Source organism: Pseudopodoces humilis, chromosome 2, assembly GCF_049639895.1.
Source record: "Pseudopodoces humilis isolate 2021_Gansu_Grassland_sample_001 chromosome 2, ASM4963989v1, whole genome shotgun sequence".
NCBI lineage: Eukaryota > Metazoa > Chordata > Aves > Passeriformes > Paridae > Pseudopodoces > Pseudopodoces humilis.
The window spans coordinates 72,889,687-72,904,843 of NC_142201.1; the positions used below are offsets into that span (position 1 = coordinate 72,889,687).

The 15,157-nt window shown below is 42.5% G+C and overlaps 1 protein-coding gene across 1 annotated transcript; it reads right to left on the minus strand.

Moving 5' to 3' along the window:
- Positions 1 to 83: 83 nt before the first annotated feature.
- ACAT1 (acetyl-CoA acetyltransferase 1) lies at positions 84 to 14,228 on the minus strand. Its single transcript, XM_088052157.1, has 12 exons — positions 14,136 to 14,228; positions 12,220 to 12,267; positions 9,542 to 9,659; positions 8,557 to 8,652; positions 7,355 to 7,455; positions 5,498 to 5,641; positions 3,522 to 3,672; positions 2,906 to 3,001; positions 2,104 to 2,217; positions 1,678 to 1,742; positions 881 to 1,038; positions 84 to 452 (listed from the first exon to the last, which is right to left on the minus strand). The coding sequence occupies exons 1-12, from the start codon at positions 14,193 to 14,195 to the stop codon at positions 332 to 334; spliced, it is 1,272 nt and encodes a 423-aa protein (XP_087908283.1). The 5' UTR covers positions 14,196 to 14,228; the 3' UTR covers positions 84 to 331.
- Positions 14,229 to 15,157: the final 929 nt, after the last annotated feature.

The window sequence follows — 15,157 nt, forward strand, 5'->3', positions numbered from 1 at the left end:
TTCCAGTAGCAGCATTCTCCAAGTGACCAAGAGAATTCTGTGTCAAGGGCCTTTAAGAAATGATAGGTCAGTGACAGAGGGAGCCATATTTAACATTCTTTATTGTCAGGTTTCAAGCCAGAATTAAAATTTGACATTGTTTATTTGTATAAAAACTTGCACTGATAAAGCAATAAAAGGCCAGTTGTCCGGATCTGTAATCACTGATGCTTTAGGAAATTTTAGAATAGGAGTTACAGAATTCAGCCACTGATTGATAAATAAGATGTAACAGCTACCACTCAGTTTTGATCAGAGAGCATTTAAGGCTGTGTTCCTGATGCTACCCAGGCTACAGCTTCTGTATCAGTATTGCAGAAGCACCTCCTCCTCCATTGCAGATTCCTGCAAGACCATATTGTCCTGGTTTCAAAGCATGGGCCATGTGAACAACAATTCTTGCTCCAGACATTCTAAATATAAGAAAAACAAAAGAACATAGCTTAGTTTAAAGGAAATTCTTAATTTGACCTACAGAGGGCAGTTGGTGGAATATAGTATCAACAAAAAAATCTGAATCCTTTTGTCTGCAGTAGTGTGCAGTACAAGATTAAGTACTGGTGCTAGAGAGGAATAAACACAGAAGTTCTTAAACATGCAGTTTTTGTTTGTGTATGTAAAGCTAAAGTTTCTTTGGGATAAAGAGATCACCTCTACGTCAGCCTTTATATTCAGAGTACCTCTACATGCAGCAAAGCTCTTTCAAAGAAGGGAACAAATCTCCCACAACCAAATCAATAATAATAATTAAATTCAAACATACCCTTAATTTGCTTAAAACTTGTTTACCTAGAAGACAATGCCTTGGTGCAGAGCAAAACCCAGAGCTTATTTTGCTTACCCTATTGGATGTCCAAGAGAGACAGCACCTCCATTAATATTTACTTTCTGTGGATCAATGCCCAGCATTTTAATATTGGCCAGCACCACAACACTGAATGCTTCATTTATTTCCCACATTGCAATATCTTCTTTTTTCAGACCTGTCTCACTTAGAATCTAGAAATAATACAAAATAATTACTACTATGATAAAATTAAGAAAGTAATTATAGAAATAATAGGTCTATTTTGAAGTCAGTGACTCAGGCTGCCCATACTCCGATTCACAAACTCACATTTAGGAACCTCTTTGTCAGATGGGGAAAAAGCAAAACTGAGGGACTGAACCACAAACTTGAGTTTTCACCAAAGAAGGAATGAACAGCAGTCCATGCTAAGGATATATATCCATCACACAAAACTAAGACTGCTGCTGCAGTTAGTCCGTTTAAACTGACACAGTACTGCCTCACACCATACACTTCAGCACCTTTTAGAATGAGTCTGTCCTTGAATAACCGTATTTATTTTGCCTTTTGGCCGTACAAGCTGCAAAACTGTAAAGGTGTAAACATGTCCAAAGTTGCTAAAAGCAGTATAGAACAATACTCTTTCAAAATAGGTGTGAGAAATTTTTTAACTCTGAAGATCTGCATTGTAGCTTTGGTCCTCTGTAAAACATCTGTTCTTAGTATTTGTGACATCATGATAATTTCAATCCTAACTCAAGAAAGCCCACTGAGAGAGGATGAATCAGCAGTGGAATGCTAGGGAACTTTGTTCTTTTTTTCCAAAATGTATTCCATTTTGCTCTTACCTTGGGAACAGCATATGCAGGTGCAATTGGAAAGTCAATAGGATCAACAGCAGCATCTGCAAAAGCTGGAAAAAAAAAAAAAATCACAGGTGTTTAAAGACCTTGTGTTTTTACCATACATGATTTTCTTTGCAACCAGCAAACACTGCTGAGATAAAAAAATTCTGAATACCATGGTCCATGAAATAGCTGCATCTAAAATGTAGTGCCCTAAGTAAGCCACAAAATAATATTTTCAGATTTTTGTTATATATAGAAAATTCTGTTTATGGTCTAAAGTCTGCCGGTTTAACACTTGAAATTTCAAGGACTGTATGGAGAATATGCAGCCATAATGTCAGGTAACCAGCCAAACAGGACTCCCAGTCTGAGAACACATGATGGGAGTATTTTCCAGGACTTTCCTAGAGGTAAGAAAGATCGTACCTACTATCCGTGCCAAGGGTTTGACTTTCAGTCTCTTAGCTGCCTCTGTAGTCATCAGCACCAAAGCAGCTGCTCCATCATTCAGAGTACTGGCATTAGCAGCTGTAACTGTTCCTAGAAAAGGTAAAACATTCCTTAGACAGAGGTTATGCAAAACAGCTCATGTATATCCTGTTAAGGATTGTTTTTCCCTGAGTTAATTGAACATGAAATCTCAATCATTTGGTGAAACCCATTGCACAGAGTTCACTAAAAATGAATTGTTTTCTGATACCTGTTTGATGAAACAAATGCAGCCACAGGTATTCGTATCTTTATCCCAGTGCCAGTTTAGATCATGCCTTCCATGGCAACTGCATCACTGGCATTTTCACAGAAATCCAGCTCAGGAAGAGTTGTGAATGAGGGGCAGCTTTGAGTTAGCCAGGAAGGTTTATCAATTACAGATTCAGGAAGCAATGGCAACTCTGTAAAGCCACTCCAGCTCCACAGCAACAAGAGTTTACACTTGGCAGAGACCAAGTCAACAGTAAAACTGAATCACATCTGTCACTCTTTTTAAGGTAAATGTCCCAAACAGAGGTGTTCACTGGTTTAAGGTTCTTGGACCATCTTTTAATCCAAACCACTTCATGCTGTTGTGCAGCATGTTTCTTTATCTCAGCAGACATTTAAAAATAAAGGGACTGCTGTTGGGCATTCAAGCTCCTGTGAACAGTACTCTCCACTGTGACAAAGCATCCTTGCACTTGGCAGAAAATTAAGCCAAGTGCTTAAATTAAGTTCTTTTAATGATATTTACCATTTTCTTTTTGGAAAACAGCTTTCAGCTTTGGAACTTTACTGAAATCAACACGTTTGTATTCTTCATCTTCTTTCACTTCTGTATCTGGCTTCCCTGAAATTCAGATTTGGTTTAGTATTCTGTAGAACAGTTGACTAAATACTGCCTTACATAAATAATTTATTTCAGTAAAAAAGTGGAAATGCATGTAAAATACACATCAAGAAATGTACCTAAATGAACTGAAAAAAAGTTATTCCTTAATCTAATTTATTTACAGTAGACACATTTATACTTCCCAGTGGCTGAACAAAAAGGACAAAGAGTGTATCTTTAATGTAAATTAAAGCAAATAGACACAAATAGATGTCCTTAAGCCATAACGAAATTCAATAGCTAACCTTTCACTTAGACAAAAAAGAAGATATTAAAGAAAAATTGAAAATCAAAAACCAGATGACAGGTCACTGACTGCTGTTCACCAGAAAGTCTGCCTAACAGAAAATTCTTAGGTGATCAAAATTAATGTTCTTGAGATCTGCATGTTTAAACAACACAATCTGCACTGAACGTAGACAATGTTACAGCTCTCTATGAGAAACACATTCCATCTCATCAGACCTTTCCACAATACCTTTTTTTGAAATAGTGACAGGAACTATTTCATTTTTCAGTACTCCTGAGTCCCAGGCTGTTTTGCTCTTGGTGTAGGAGCCTATGGCATAAGTGTCCTGCTCCTCTCTGGAAATAGTGAACTTCTTTGCAGTGTTCTCAGCACAGTTGCCCTTGGAGAAAACCAGGCCTGTTAGGTTTGGTATTCCTGAAGATGCAAAGCACAACTACAGCTGAAAAAACCTCAACCAGCAGATTTCCAGAACTGAACATGAGTATTATTTGGTGTCCATTTCTGATTTACACAGTCAAGAATAAATAGTAACTCTCAGTAATTGTCAGATTTAGCAAATGTTTTCTGGATCCAGATGATCAAAGTCATAGAGGAACTTTGCTTACAAGTTGCTTTTTTTTTCCCTCCCATTAAAAAACTGCATGCAAAAGTAAATTTTAAAGTGCTCAGGGCTGACATCTTCAGAGACCACATCTACAGAACATGTTCATATTGGTTTCCTAGTGTTTCATTCCATTATTACCTTGCCTATTCCGAAGATTATACAAACAGGTCAACACACAGGGCTTACTTAGCCTTCAGAATCTCTAAAAATTGTAGATATAAAAAGTATGTATCTGTTTTTTCTAATTACTGGAATGAAATAAGAATGAACCAACCAAATAATTTTATATAAAGGTAAATCATGATTGCAATTATATACCCATAATTCATTATCACCACTATCTAAATATCCAGTGACCCAAAAAAAAAAAATCATTTAGTCAACTGGAAAGATTTGCCTTTGAAGAGGTTTTGTTTCACCTCTCATTTCATTAGAAAACCCAGTGAATCAACACAAAACCCTTTAGTATTGTGTCCCTCCATTCTTCAAACAAGCAAGTTCACTTCTATGTAATCAATGAATTTAAAGTCTTCAAACCTCAAAGCAACATCAACTTAGGCTATTGCCAAAACATTGGCAAGAGTAAGCTCCTAAAGCCATCCTGTGGACTTTCTTGTATGTTCTCACACAGACTCTTAGGGCTTTCTAAACAACCTACATCTGCTATAAGACAGAGACAAAAGGTTCCAACGTACTGTCCCAATCTATTCAAACCTGATGTATTATAACTGCTAGAATTTTTTCTTCACATGAGGGAACTATCAAAGCCACTCTTTAGATTCCTATAAAATACTCACATTCAAAACCCATTTTAGCTGAAACGTGTGAATGAATTTTAACATTCCCACACAGCCTAAACACTAGAGTGCAAAAAGAATAAGTCATGGACAACTGAGGTCTGTATCAAATCTATGGACCACAGTAAATATTCATCATTACGTGTTTTCCTGTATCCCAGCAAGAACACCAACTGATCAATAAATAATGCCCTACATCTGTGAATTACCACTGGTAAAGGTCAGAAATATTCATAAGCTGAAAGTAGCCACTCTCTTTTCAAACTTTTCTTCCCTGGTGATTGTTCTTGACTATCTTTGCATCAGTTGTTTTCCAAATCCATCCTAAGTTTGCCCTTGTTTGTCCAATTTAAGTTACCCTGCTGATGAGTAAGCATGCCAGCTGACTCAAACCTTCCCACAGGAGGTATGAGATAAGTACTCTGGGGGAGGGAAAAACATGAGCCTGCTGAATCCTACAGAGCAGGTATCCTCAAAGACACCAGGTAACTTGCTTGCTCCCTCCCTCAGATGTAGCAACAGCAACCCATCAGCAGCAGAATTAATTTTTCTCTTAATCCTTGCTTTAGCCTATTCAGACTGCAGAGACAGGTAACTACTAACACACAAACTGCTGTGGTGTTTTGGTCTTCAGTCCAGTCCCTCCATTACAGCTACTGCAAGAAACTTGGTAATGGAAGACTTTTTCCTCCTCATTTCCAGGCTTGCTAGATGAAAGAGTTTCATAAGAACTGTAAGCAAACTCTTCAGATTTGCATCAGGTCTATCTATGGTTGATACATGAACACTGCAGAAATATTTACCATATGGATATGGTTATAAGCATCTGTCAGCCCATCTTTTACTATCAGGTCTTCCAGCTTTACTCCTCCGTAAGGTGTTGCCCCTCTGCTCATCGTGTAGGGAACATTAGACATGCTCTCCATTCCACCAGCAACCATAACATCCTGCCCAAAGGGAACAAGATAAAATTAGTAATCATGCAGTGTGTTCTCCATGACTTTCTGTAGGAACAATATTAATAAAAGCTTAAGCATGGGTGCTTCATATTTCTGAGGAGTCTTAGAGAAAGAGGAAAAAAAAACCCTTTAAGCATTTAAAAAGCAAGCAACAAGAACAACTGAAGACAGTTAATCTACCCTGGTAGAAACATGACATGAAGTAATAAAGGAAAGAAAGAAGGATGGAGACAAAACTGTTGAAAAGACAGAAAAATCAGAAAGGCAGTGGAGATATGGAAGCAGCAGCAGATCAGAGGAACAAGAGCCCCTGGCATTTCAATTCCATAAAGTGAAAGACCCAGAGAGAGAGCCAACACAATTGTTTATATAATGGTGTACACTGACTCAAGCCACTGGGAACCATCACTGACTGTCATACCACAGATACCTCACAGCCCACAGCCAGGAAAAACAAACCAATACCAGCCCCTCATAATTTATAGCTCTAAGAGACTAATAACTGGCTGTGTCTCTGCTTTTGCTGAGACTGGCAGCACAGCTTGTATGACTAATTCAGCTGAAAACTCCAGTTCTATTCAGAGCTCATGGCCTACATCTGTCAAACCAACAAAAGGCACAATCACTCTCATGAAGTCATTGGATATAAATGACTAAATCCAAATGCAGCTGTTTACAAAAACATGCTGGGCTGGTTCAAAGTCTGGTGACAAGATTTCCATCAACTTCAGCAGGCCCCAGACAAAGTGCTGCTCTCTGCAAGGCAAGGCCAAAGCAATAAAGCAGTTGCTTAACTCTAGCTAGACTGTGATTTCCACAGAAGGGACATCAAAACTTAAATACGTTATTTTTGTTCTAAACACACACAGAAACAAAAGTATTCCTCACTTATAAGCCACTTACTTTTAAAGCAAAATATATATATAACTGAACTGATGATATTTTCACTTCCAAAAACCAAAGATGCTGCCAAAATGCTTTGGGTGTGGAATTAAGAATAAAACTGAAATGTCTTTCTTCACATTCACACTTCTCCCACATTCTCTGCTGCACAGTATTTAATGGCTTACTGAAAATGATGTATTCTCCTATCCTCCCATCAAGTGACAGTTTTTTTCCCATTGCATAGAAAATCTTCTAAGAAAGTTGACAGAGATGAGCAATTCTCCTTCATCAAGCTCTTTAATTAAACAGCTTATTCAGCAACAATAAATTCCACTTCTTCTAAAACAATAAAAAAGACTGAAAGACCTTTAGTGTACTTAGAAACAACATTGCTTGAATAGATGTATTTAATTTATTTAAATGTTAACACTGTCTGAAAGTCACCAAAAACTAAGTCTCATAAAAATTTCTTCACCTTTTCAAAACTGAAAGCTTGAAAATTCCCTTAATTATATTTTGAGGGCTGGAGTGGTAGGTGAGTTGGGGATAGAGCTGTAGAGACATGATGTAAATACCCCCCAAACAATCCACCTTGTTTTCTCAGCTCTAAGAACATGTCTGAATTTTCCAACTATAGCATTTACTTTCTTTTCTGTTTTGAGTTCAAACATACTTAAACAACTATAAAACTAGGGTAGCTTTATTATCCCAAGCCAAAAGACAATCCCAAATCAAAGAGCACAGTCATTGGTAGGACAGGATCTAAAACATTAATTCTGCGGTTTTTTTCCACAGAACAGCACAAAATACACATACCTGACTCCCACACATCAGGCTTTGTGCTGCCATCATGATTGATTTCATTCCTGAAGCACAGACTTTATTGACAGTTGTGGTAGGAGTGGCAATTGGAAGACCTGAGTCAAAGAAGTTGTTTGTACAGCTGTTATTTGAAGGGTAGACTTTAGCATTTTTAGTGGTGTTTCAGCAACATTTCATATGGCACCAATTTTTATCTAAGCCCAGGATGTTCAGCTTGCACTATTTATCCTGCCAGGGCAATTTTTCTACACTTATCCATAGTTACCGTCCTCCTCAGAGACCCCTGTTGTTTCTTCCCTTCCAACAACTCACTTATGATATGGGGGAAGGCAAGGAAATGGAAGATCGAGGAAGGGATTCCAGAACTGTTCCTGTTCCCAAAACCCTGATCTCTGCCTCTAAGCAGCATCCAAGGCTGAAAAAGCATAAATAAGCTGTAGAGTTTAGCAACTGGTACCAATATAGACACTAGGAAAGGCTGGACAGGGCTTTGAGCACCCCAGTCTAACAGAAGGTGTCCTTGCCCACAGCAGGGGGTTTGGAACAAGATCTTTTAAGGTCCCTTCTGACTCCAGACATGACATAATTCTGTGAAAGAAAAGAACATTACTTATCACTTTGCCTAACATAAAAGTAGTTTCTTCTTCAAAAATGTACAGGAACAGACCCAAGAAAGTACACAGTTCTTCCCTGACCTACAAGATTTCCTAGGAACAAGCTAAGGTAAGGAATCCCATCCCCACAGAAGAAGGGAGAAGAAAATATTTTCTGCACCCCAATCCCTTCCATGCTACAGTTAACATTATACAGTGAATCCTTCCAGTGTCAGCTCCAGACTCCACAGGAAGATGAGTTGTACATACTCATGAGATGAAGAAAACTGACTCCTTATCCAGTAAGAATTAACAATAATGATATACTTGAAGAAAAAAGTCTGTTTTGTAAAAGATTCAGAGCAGCACCCATGTGAAATTACCAGCATGGTCTCCAGTACTGTCTTCTCCAGGTTCTGTAAACACTGTAGGCAATAACATCCCTCTTGCATGAGTGCAACATGCACCCTTCACTAGGCAAAAAGCATCCACACACTGTTCTGACAAAGGGCTGCCCACCACTCTGCTTTAACTCACAGCCCAATAGGTTCCAGATACATAAAGACAGAAAACCTCCAACCCCAGTGTCAAGAGAAGAAATACCTGCACCCAAGACTGCTTGTCTTGCTGGAGCTTGTCCTTGTCCAGCCTGCAGGACATTGCCCATATAGGCCTCTTTCACTTCTTCTGCAGGGATTCCTACAAAACAAAATGGTTTTGATTCAGGATCCTTTTGACAAAGGTTCCCACTGAAGTTTTCTATCAAAGACTAATGAAACTTGCTACATCCAACCCATGTGCTAATAGAACCCAGGCTCCCGTGGGTGAATTCCAGATCTCTACCCTCATTCATGGAGTATGGTGAACAGGTGACACTCCCAGAAAATAATTCTCCTGTCACCCAGCAGAACAAGCTGCAGTTATTTCACTGAAGTCAACATTTCCAAGTCTCAGTAATCACCTGAGAAGCTCAATTTTCCTGGCTAGTTAAATGCACAAAACTTCTTTTGTGCTAGAATTATGTCTAAAGACAGTTTTGCTTCTTTAGCAAGGGCAAGCCAAGGCCACAGCAAGCTGCCACTGGAGAGAAGATGTCTGCTCTCCTGCTGCATCTCTTGCAACAGCCCTAGCATCCAAGTGTAGTACTATCCCTCCTCTCCCCTAGAAAAACTTTTTTGCTAGATTAAATCCATCAAATGGCTGACAAGGCTATCCTTCAAGTACATGTGCCCACATAAAAAACAGGAAGGGAAAGGAAAGGCCACTGGTCTCAGCAGCAAGTAGCCTTTTCATCAGCTTACATATGTCATAAAAACCCATCCCAAAAAGCCAATTACTATGTTCAGTCACATTTGCACTAGCACAGATACCCCCAGACTACGTTCCACTCCTAGAAGCAGCACTTAATTCAGATTGAACCAAAGCCCGACAGTCAACTTTACTTAAATGTAATTTGTGGATAGACTTAAAAATGCCACAGGAGCAAAAAACTCAGGACATTGCAGGTTTTTTTCATTACCAAGCCATTGAAAAGACACTAAGCCACTTGACGTTTTCTTTGTCACAGGAAAAAAATGCGTATACATACCTGCTCTGTCAATTGCTCCCTTAATTGCAATAGAACCAAGTTTATTGGCTGGCAGTGATGAAAGTGATCCTTGGAAAGATCCAATAGGTGTCCTTACGGCACTTGCTATCACCACCTCCTATGTGCAGAAGAACAGAGTAAAAGTCACAATCTCTCTCACAATTGCAGACATATAACAGTATTTTTAAATGTATCTACTTCTTATTATTTCACTGATGCCACAGCTTCTCTTTCATCCTGCAAGTGTTTCAGACCACTAAAATTTTTATTAATGCATGCAGCATGAAGAGTAAACATAAGGGGACTGGCAGGCAGCGGCAGCACACAACCTCTGGATCATGGAGCTGTGGTGAGATGGCTCACGTGGCTGAAGTGCTGCCATGCAGGGATAAGGGCTCTCCAGGAAGGACAAGGAGACAAGGCAAGGGGGGAGAGGAGAGGCCTTGAGCTTTATGGGACAGAACAGGTAGAGTGCATTGAGCTCAGACTTAGAATTGATGATATTTGCAAGAATCTTGAACAACCTGGAGCAAAGGGGGATCAAAGAAAGTTGGCTGATGTTCAAAGACTGTCCCCTCTGAGCTCCAGAGCAATCCATTCCAACAAGCCTACTGCTTGGGTGAAAATTGTAGGATGGACGAAAAACTCACACACAAAAACGAACCATACAGGAGATGGAAATGGAGACAGAGAATCTGGCACGCAGTCTGAGCAAGCAGGGATGAGGTTATAAAAGCCAAGACTTGAATCTGGCAAAGGATGTCAAAGGCAAGAGGAAGGGCCTCCATGAGCACCCAAGAAGCAAGGAAGATAAGGGCCTGCTGCTGAACTGGGAAGGGGATATGGTGACAAAGGACAAGGCTGAAGGACTGAATGCCTTCTTTGCCTCAGTACTAAGACCAGCCTTCAGGAATCCCAGGGCCCAGAGACTGGGGGAAGGGTGGAGCAAGGAAGATGCACTCTTGGTGGAAGACAAACAAGTCAGCACAAACTGGACATACACAAATCCATAGTCCATCCTAATCAGATGCACCCAAGAGTTCTGTGGGAGCTGGAAGGTGGCTTTTTAAGGTTACTTTCAATAATGTTGGAATGGTCACAGCAATTGTAAGAGGTGCCCAAGGACTGGAGAAAAGCCAAGCATGACTCCTATCCTCAAGAAGGGTAAGAGGACCCAGGGAACCACAGGTCAATCAGACCTACCTTAATCTCTGGAAAGGTGATGAAACAACTAACCCTAAAAGAACATTTACATGAGCAAGACAATCATCAGGAGTCATCAGCATGGGTTCACCAAGGGGAAGCCACACTCAGACAAACTGCCAGACTTCTACTGTGAAGTGACTAGTTGAATAGAGGAGGAAAGAGAAGACATTGTCTACCTGGACTACAGTGAGGCTTTCACCACTGTCTCCCATGAAATTCTCACACAGAAGCTAAAGAAGTATGGGCTAGACAAGCAGACAGTGAGAGGGATAGAAAAGGGCTGAATGGCCATGCTGGGGGTGGTGATTGAGGTACAAAGTCTGGTTGGAGGCCAGTTACCAGTGCTGTGTCCCAGGGGTCAACACTGGGTCCAGTCCTGTGAACATCTTCATTAATGACTTGGATGATGGTGCAGTGCCACCACCAGCAGGTTTGCTGGTGACACCAAACTGGAAGGAGTGGCTGATACACCAGAGGGTTGTACTGCTACAGAGAACTTCTACAGCAGCACCTCACCATGATTAATACTGGAAGGAACGGTGTAAAGAAGGGAGAGCCAAACTCTCTTCAGTGGTGCCCAGTGACAGGACCCAGTGGGCACAAATTGACACAAAGAAGTTCCCACTGAACATCAGGAAACACTTCTCCACTGGGAGTGTGACTGAACTCTGGCACAGGTTACCCAGAGTGGTTATGAAGTCTCCACCCCTGGATATATTCAAAAGCCCAGGTGTCAGCAGTTTAAGACACGGTATGACATTCAGCCCTATGCTAGCAGTGAGAACAATTTACTCTTATTTTGCCTCTTAGCTTTAGTACTACATCTGCATACACACCTGATAACCCTGTGAGAGCAGCATGAGAATCTGGCACCAAAAAGATGCACATGTCAGACCTCTGGCTGCCCCTGACAGCTGTCAAGAAGCAGCAGTGATTGCTTTCAACTGCATTGATTTCAGTGAAAGTTAACCACAAAGCCTTACAGGACCTAGTCATGAGATGTTGGTTCTTTTATTTACACAGGCAAAGAAAGAAAACACTACCAAAAAAAAATAAAAACAAACAATACTTGTTTAGAACTAAGAAAGGCTGTCTATTACTGTAACCCCTTCATCACGATTGACTTCACTTTTCCTCATCTTTTATGTTATAACAGCAAATTGCAGATTAACACAAGTAATTTCAAAGGGATCAGTTGATATTTCATTTGATATCAGCTGTCTTTTCCCATTCTGGGTTGATAGTTACATGAAGCTTACATCAGCTGACATACTTCTAATTTTGTCCCACACTTAGCAAATCAAAATAAAAATGGCAATCTGACTATCGTTTCAGATTTTACAGTAAAATATGGCTTGGGCACAAGTGACATTGTCTTTAAGACAGTTATCTCATGATGATTTTCTTTAAAAAATCAGTGATTAACAAACAAATCTAAAATAGCAATTAGTCTGATAGGGCTTTATACTTACATTTATAGTACGCTGCGATGCATAGCCACGGCTTGGATATTTCAGAGCCTGAAAACAAGGAAGTCCTCAGAATCTCACATCAAGAAAGCCAATGCCATAATGTTTCATTATTTAATGCACCCATTTTCATAGAAGTTATTATTTCAAAAATTAATATCTAAGAAACATTGAAAAAATATGAAGAAAAATCATAACATGCCTTTGAAAAGAAGTGTGGTCTAGTACAGTCTCACCATAACATCTGTGATAAAATGTTTTCTGAAAAATAAACAAATACTCCTTCAAAAACAACACCGAGTTCATTTTGTCCAAGTCTGTTATGTAAACCTACAGCATATGTCTAAGCCAGGGGTGAGTGGTGTTATCTTGGAAAAAGTTTGCTAGTCCCTCTGTCTGCTTCTCTGGACTTTGGTTCATTCCTACCATTAACTCCACTGCTTTTACAGTGGCAGTTTGCATCTACAACTTCCACTCCCTTGGTGTTTCATGAACAAAAATGAAGATAACAAATTCAGAACATCACACCAAGATAGGACAATATAACAAAACCAAGAAAAGGGGATTATCTGAGAGTCTAATTCACCAGCCAGTAGCTTCATCTAATTAAATAGTGCAAAGATACAAAATTATATCTGTAGGTTTGTTTCATATATTAACAGAAAGATCTTTCCATTAGTGGCTTAAACCACTTTCTTCAGCCATTTCCTTAGACAACAATTCAGCACTCTGGAAACTTTTAGCCTTTACTGAATTACAGCTATATAAATACTAATTAAAAGCAACTGTTTAAGAACACCACCATTTTTACAAATTAGACAATGCCTTCTGGTTGTATCTGCAACATGAAAATTTAGCCTATTTCTCTTCTTCATTAGCTAACCTTCAACTAACAAAAGGCTGCTTTTTTTTACTGTTTTGAATTAGTTGCTTGATTTTGGAGGGGGATTTTCGTCTGTTTTTCTCCCCAGCTCAAGTTATAATAGGCAGCAGGAAGTTTTAAATTAAACTTCTCCCTGAAAAAGTTATGTCCCTTACAGGGTGTTAACAGCAGTACTTTCAAGGGTTAGCATCAAAAAACCAAAGCCTGACCAAGTCTAGCAATATAAATACCTATGCTACCATAAATACTCCTACTGTACAAGGCCTGAAATTTAAACTGGACAAACCAAGCAATTGTTTACAAAGTACAACTGGTATCTGCTAGGAGAGTTCATACTGTCAGGAAGGAAGGAAGGACCCACTTCTACAGCTGGGTAAAATGCAACCTTCAGCTGTGCATATGGCAATTCGGGTGCGATTCACCTGCCCTCCTTTTCCTCCCAGCACAGCTCCCTGCCGCCGCGCCAGAGGCCATCGCCCCGGGCAATGCAGGCACAGCCAGCACCTGCATCTAACAGCGCCAGCAGCGCTGCCGGGCACTCAGGCTCTGTGGGCAGCAGTATCCCACCGCCCAGCTGAGAAACAACACCCACAGGTGCAATTTTGTATCTTTACTTTACTTTATCTGTTTAATCGGAGGAATCCAACCTGACTGCTAGCCCTGCCCCAGCTGGGACATTCCTATGGCTGCAGCGGGTACCGGACAGGGCTCGGCAGCCGCGGCACTCCCGCGCCGACCATGGCAAAAAAAAAAAAGCCGCGCTCAGGATCGCGGATAAAGGTCCCGCCTGGCTTAGTGCGGGGCCCGGGCCCGGGCCCGGGAGAAGCTTTCACCCATCACCCCTCACCCGGCCCGGGACCCGCTCCCTCCGCTCGGCTGCCTCCCGGGCCGGGGGTTTTCGCAAGGGTGAGGGGAGGGGGCGCAGCCGCCCCGCCGCAGGGGCGGCGTGACCTTGGCCGAGCCTTTCCAGGCCCGGCGGCAGGCCCGGGGCTGCGCAGGGAAAGAGAAGGGAGAGCTGGGCCCGGGGTCGCCTCACCCGCAGCAGCCCCGCGGCTGGCCGCCGCCCGCACAGCATCGCCCCCGCTGCCGCCGCCATGTTCCCGCTGGCGCCCCCGTCACCTTCACCGCCGTCGCCACCCCCGCCTATAGCCGGCGGCGCCCCGCCCCCTGCCCGCTGCCATTGGCCCCGCTGCCCAGGGCGGTGCCACACCCGCCCCTGCCATTGGCTGCCGCGGAAGGCGGGTGGCGGCGTCAGAGGCGCCGGCGCGTGCGTTGCCTGAGGGGCCGCTGCTGCCGCGTGCGCGGGAGATCCGCAGCCCGGGAGCCCGCTAGGCTGGACATCAGAAGGAATTTCTTCACGGAAAGGGTGATTAGACATCGGAATGGGCCGCCCAGGGAGGCGGTGGAGTCACTGTCCTGGAGGTGTTTAAAGAAAGAGTGGGCGTGGCACACAGTGCCGTGGTCTGTTTGAGGCGGTGGTGTTCGGTCACGGGTTGGACTCGATGATCCCGGAGATCTTTTCCGGACGGATTCTGTGGTTCAGCAGCGCCAGGCGCGTTCCTCTCGCCGGCGGTGCTGCCGCTCGGGGCCCAGGCGGGGTAGGCGCTGCGGGGGCTGCGAGGGACGGCCCCGGGTGCGGGGCGGACAGTCTGGGATGCCGCACCGAGAAGGAAAATCACTGGTAGCGAACCGTATGGAGACAGCGTGGAATATCCTTTCGTGAAAAGAAGCAGCCTCCGGGGGTGTGTCCTCCGCCACCGAGGCTTCGCTCCGCCCCTCTTCGGCCCGGCCCTCGCCCGCCCGGAGTTGCAGGTTAGGCTGACCTGAGCCGCGGACATTTAATCCCGTATCGGAAACATCCTACGCACGACAAGGTCGGTGGCGCTGAAAGTGCCGAGTATTGCTGAGCCTGGGACGCTTTGTGTCTGGCATGCCCTTGTGCTGTAGCTGCGTGCTGTTCTCAGAAGAGTCAGCAACTTAACTCCCCCTAAATCCCTCCTTGCCTGGCCATGGCATAAACCTCTAACACTGTTACCTCAGAATTCAAACCTAGCCCAG

Coding starts and splice junctions, on each gene's coding strand:
- ACAT1 (XM_088052157.1), bottom strand. CDS start 14,195: ATGGCGGCGGCAGCGGGGGCGATGCTGTGCGGGCGGCGGCCAGCCGCG. Junction 5,642..7,354: donor GCCTGATGTGTGGGAGTCAG/GTATGTGTATTT, acceptor CCCTTTGGGCAG/GATGTTATGGTTGCTGGTGG. Junction 3,002..3,521: donor TGTCACTATTTCAAAAAAAG/GTATTGTGGAAA, acceptor TCTGAATTTCAG/GGAAGCCAGATACAGAAGTG.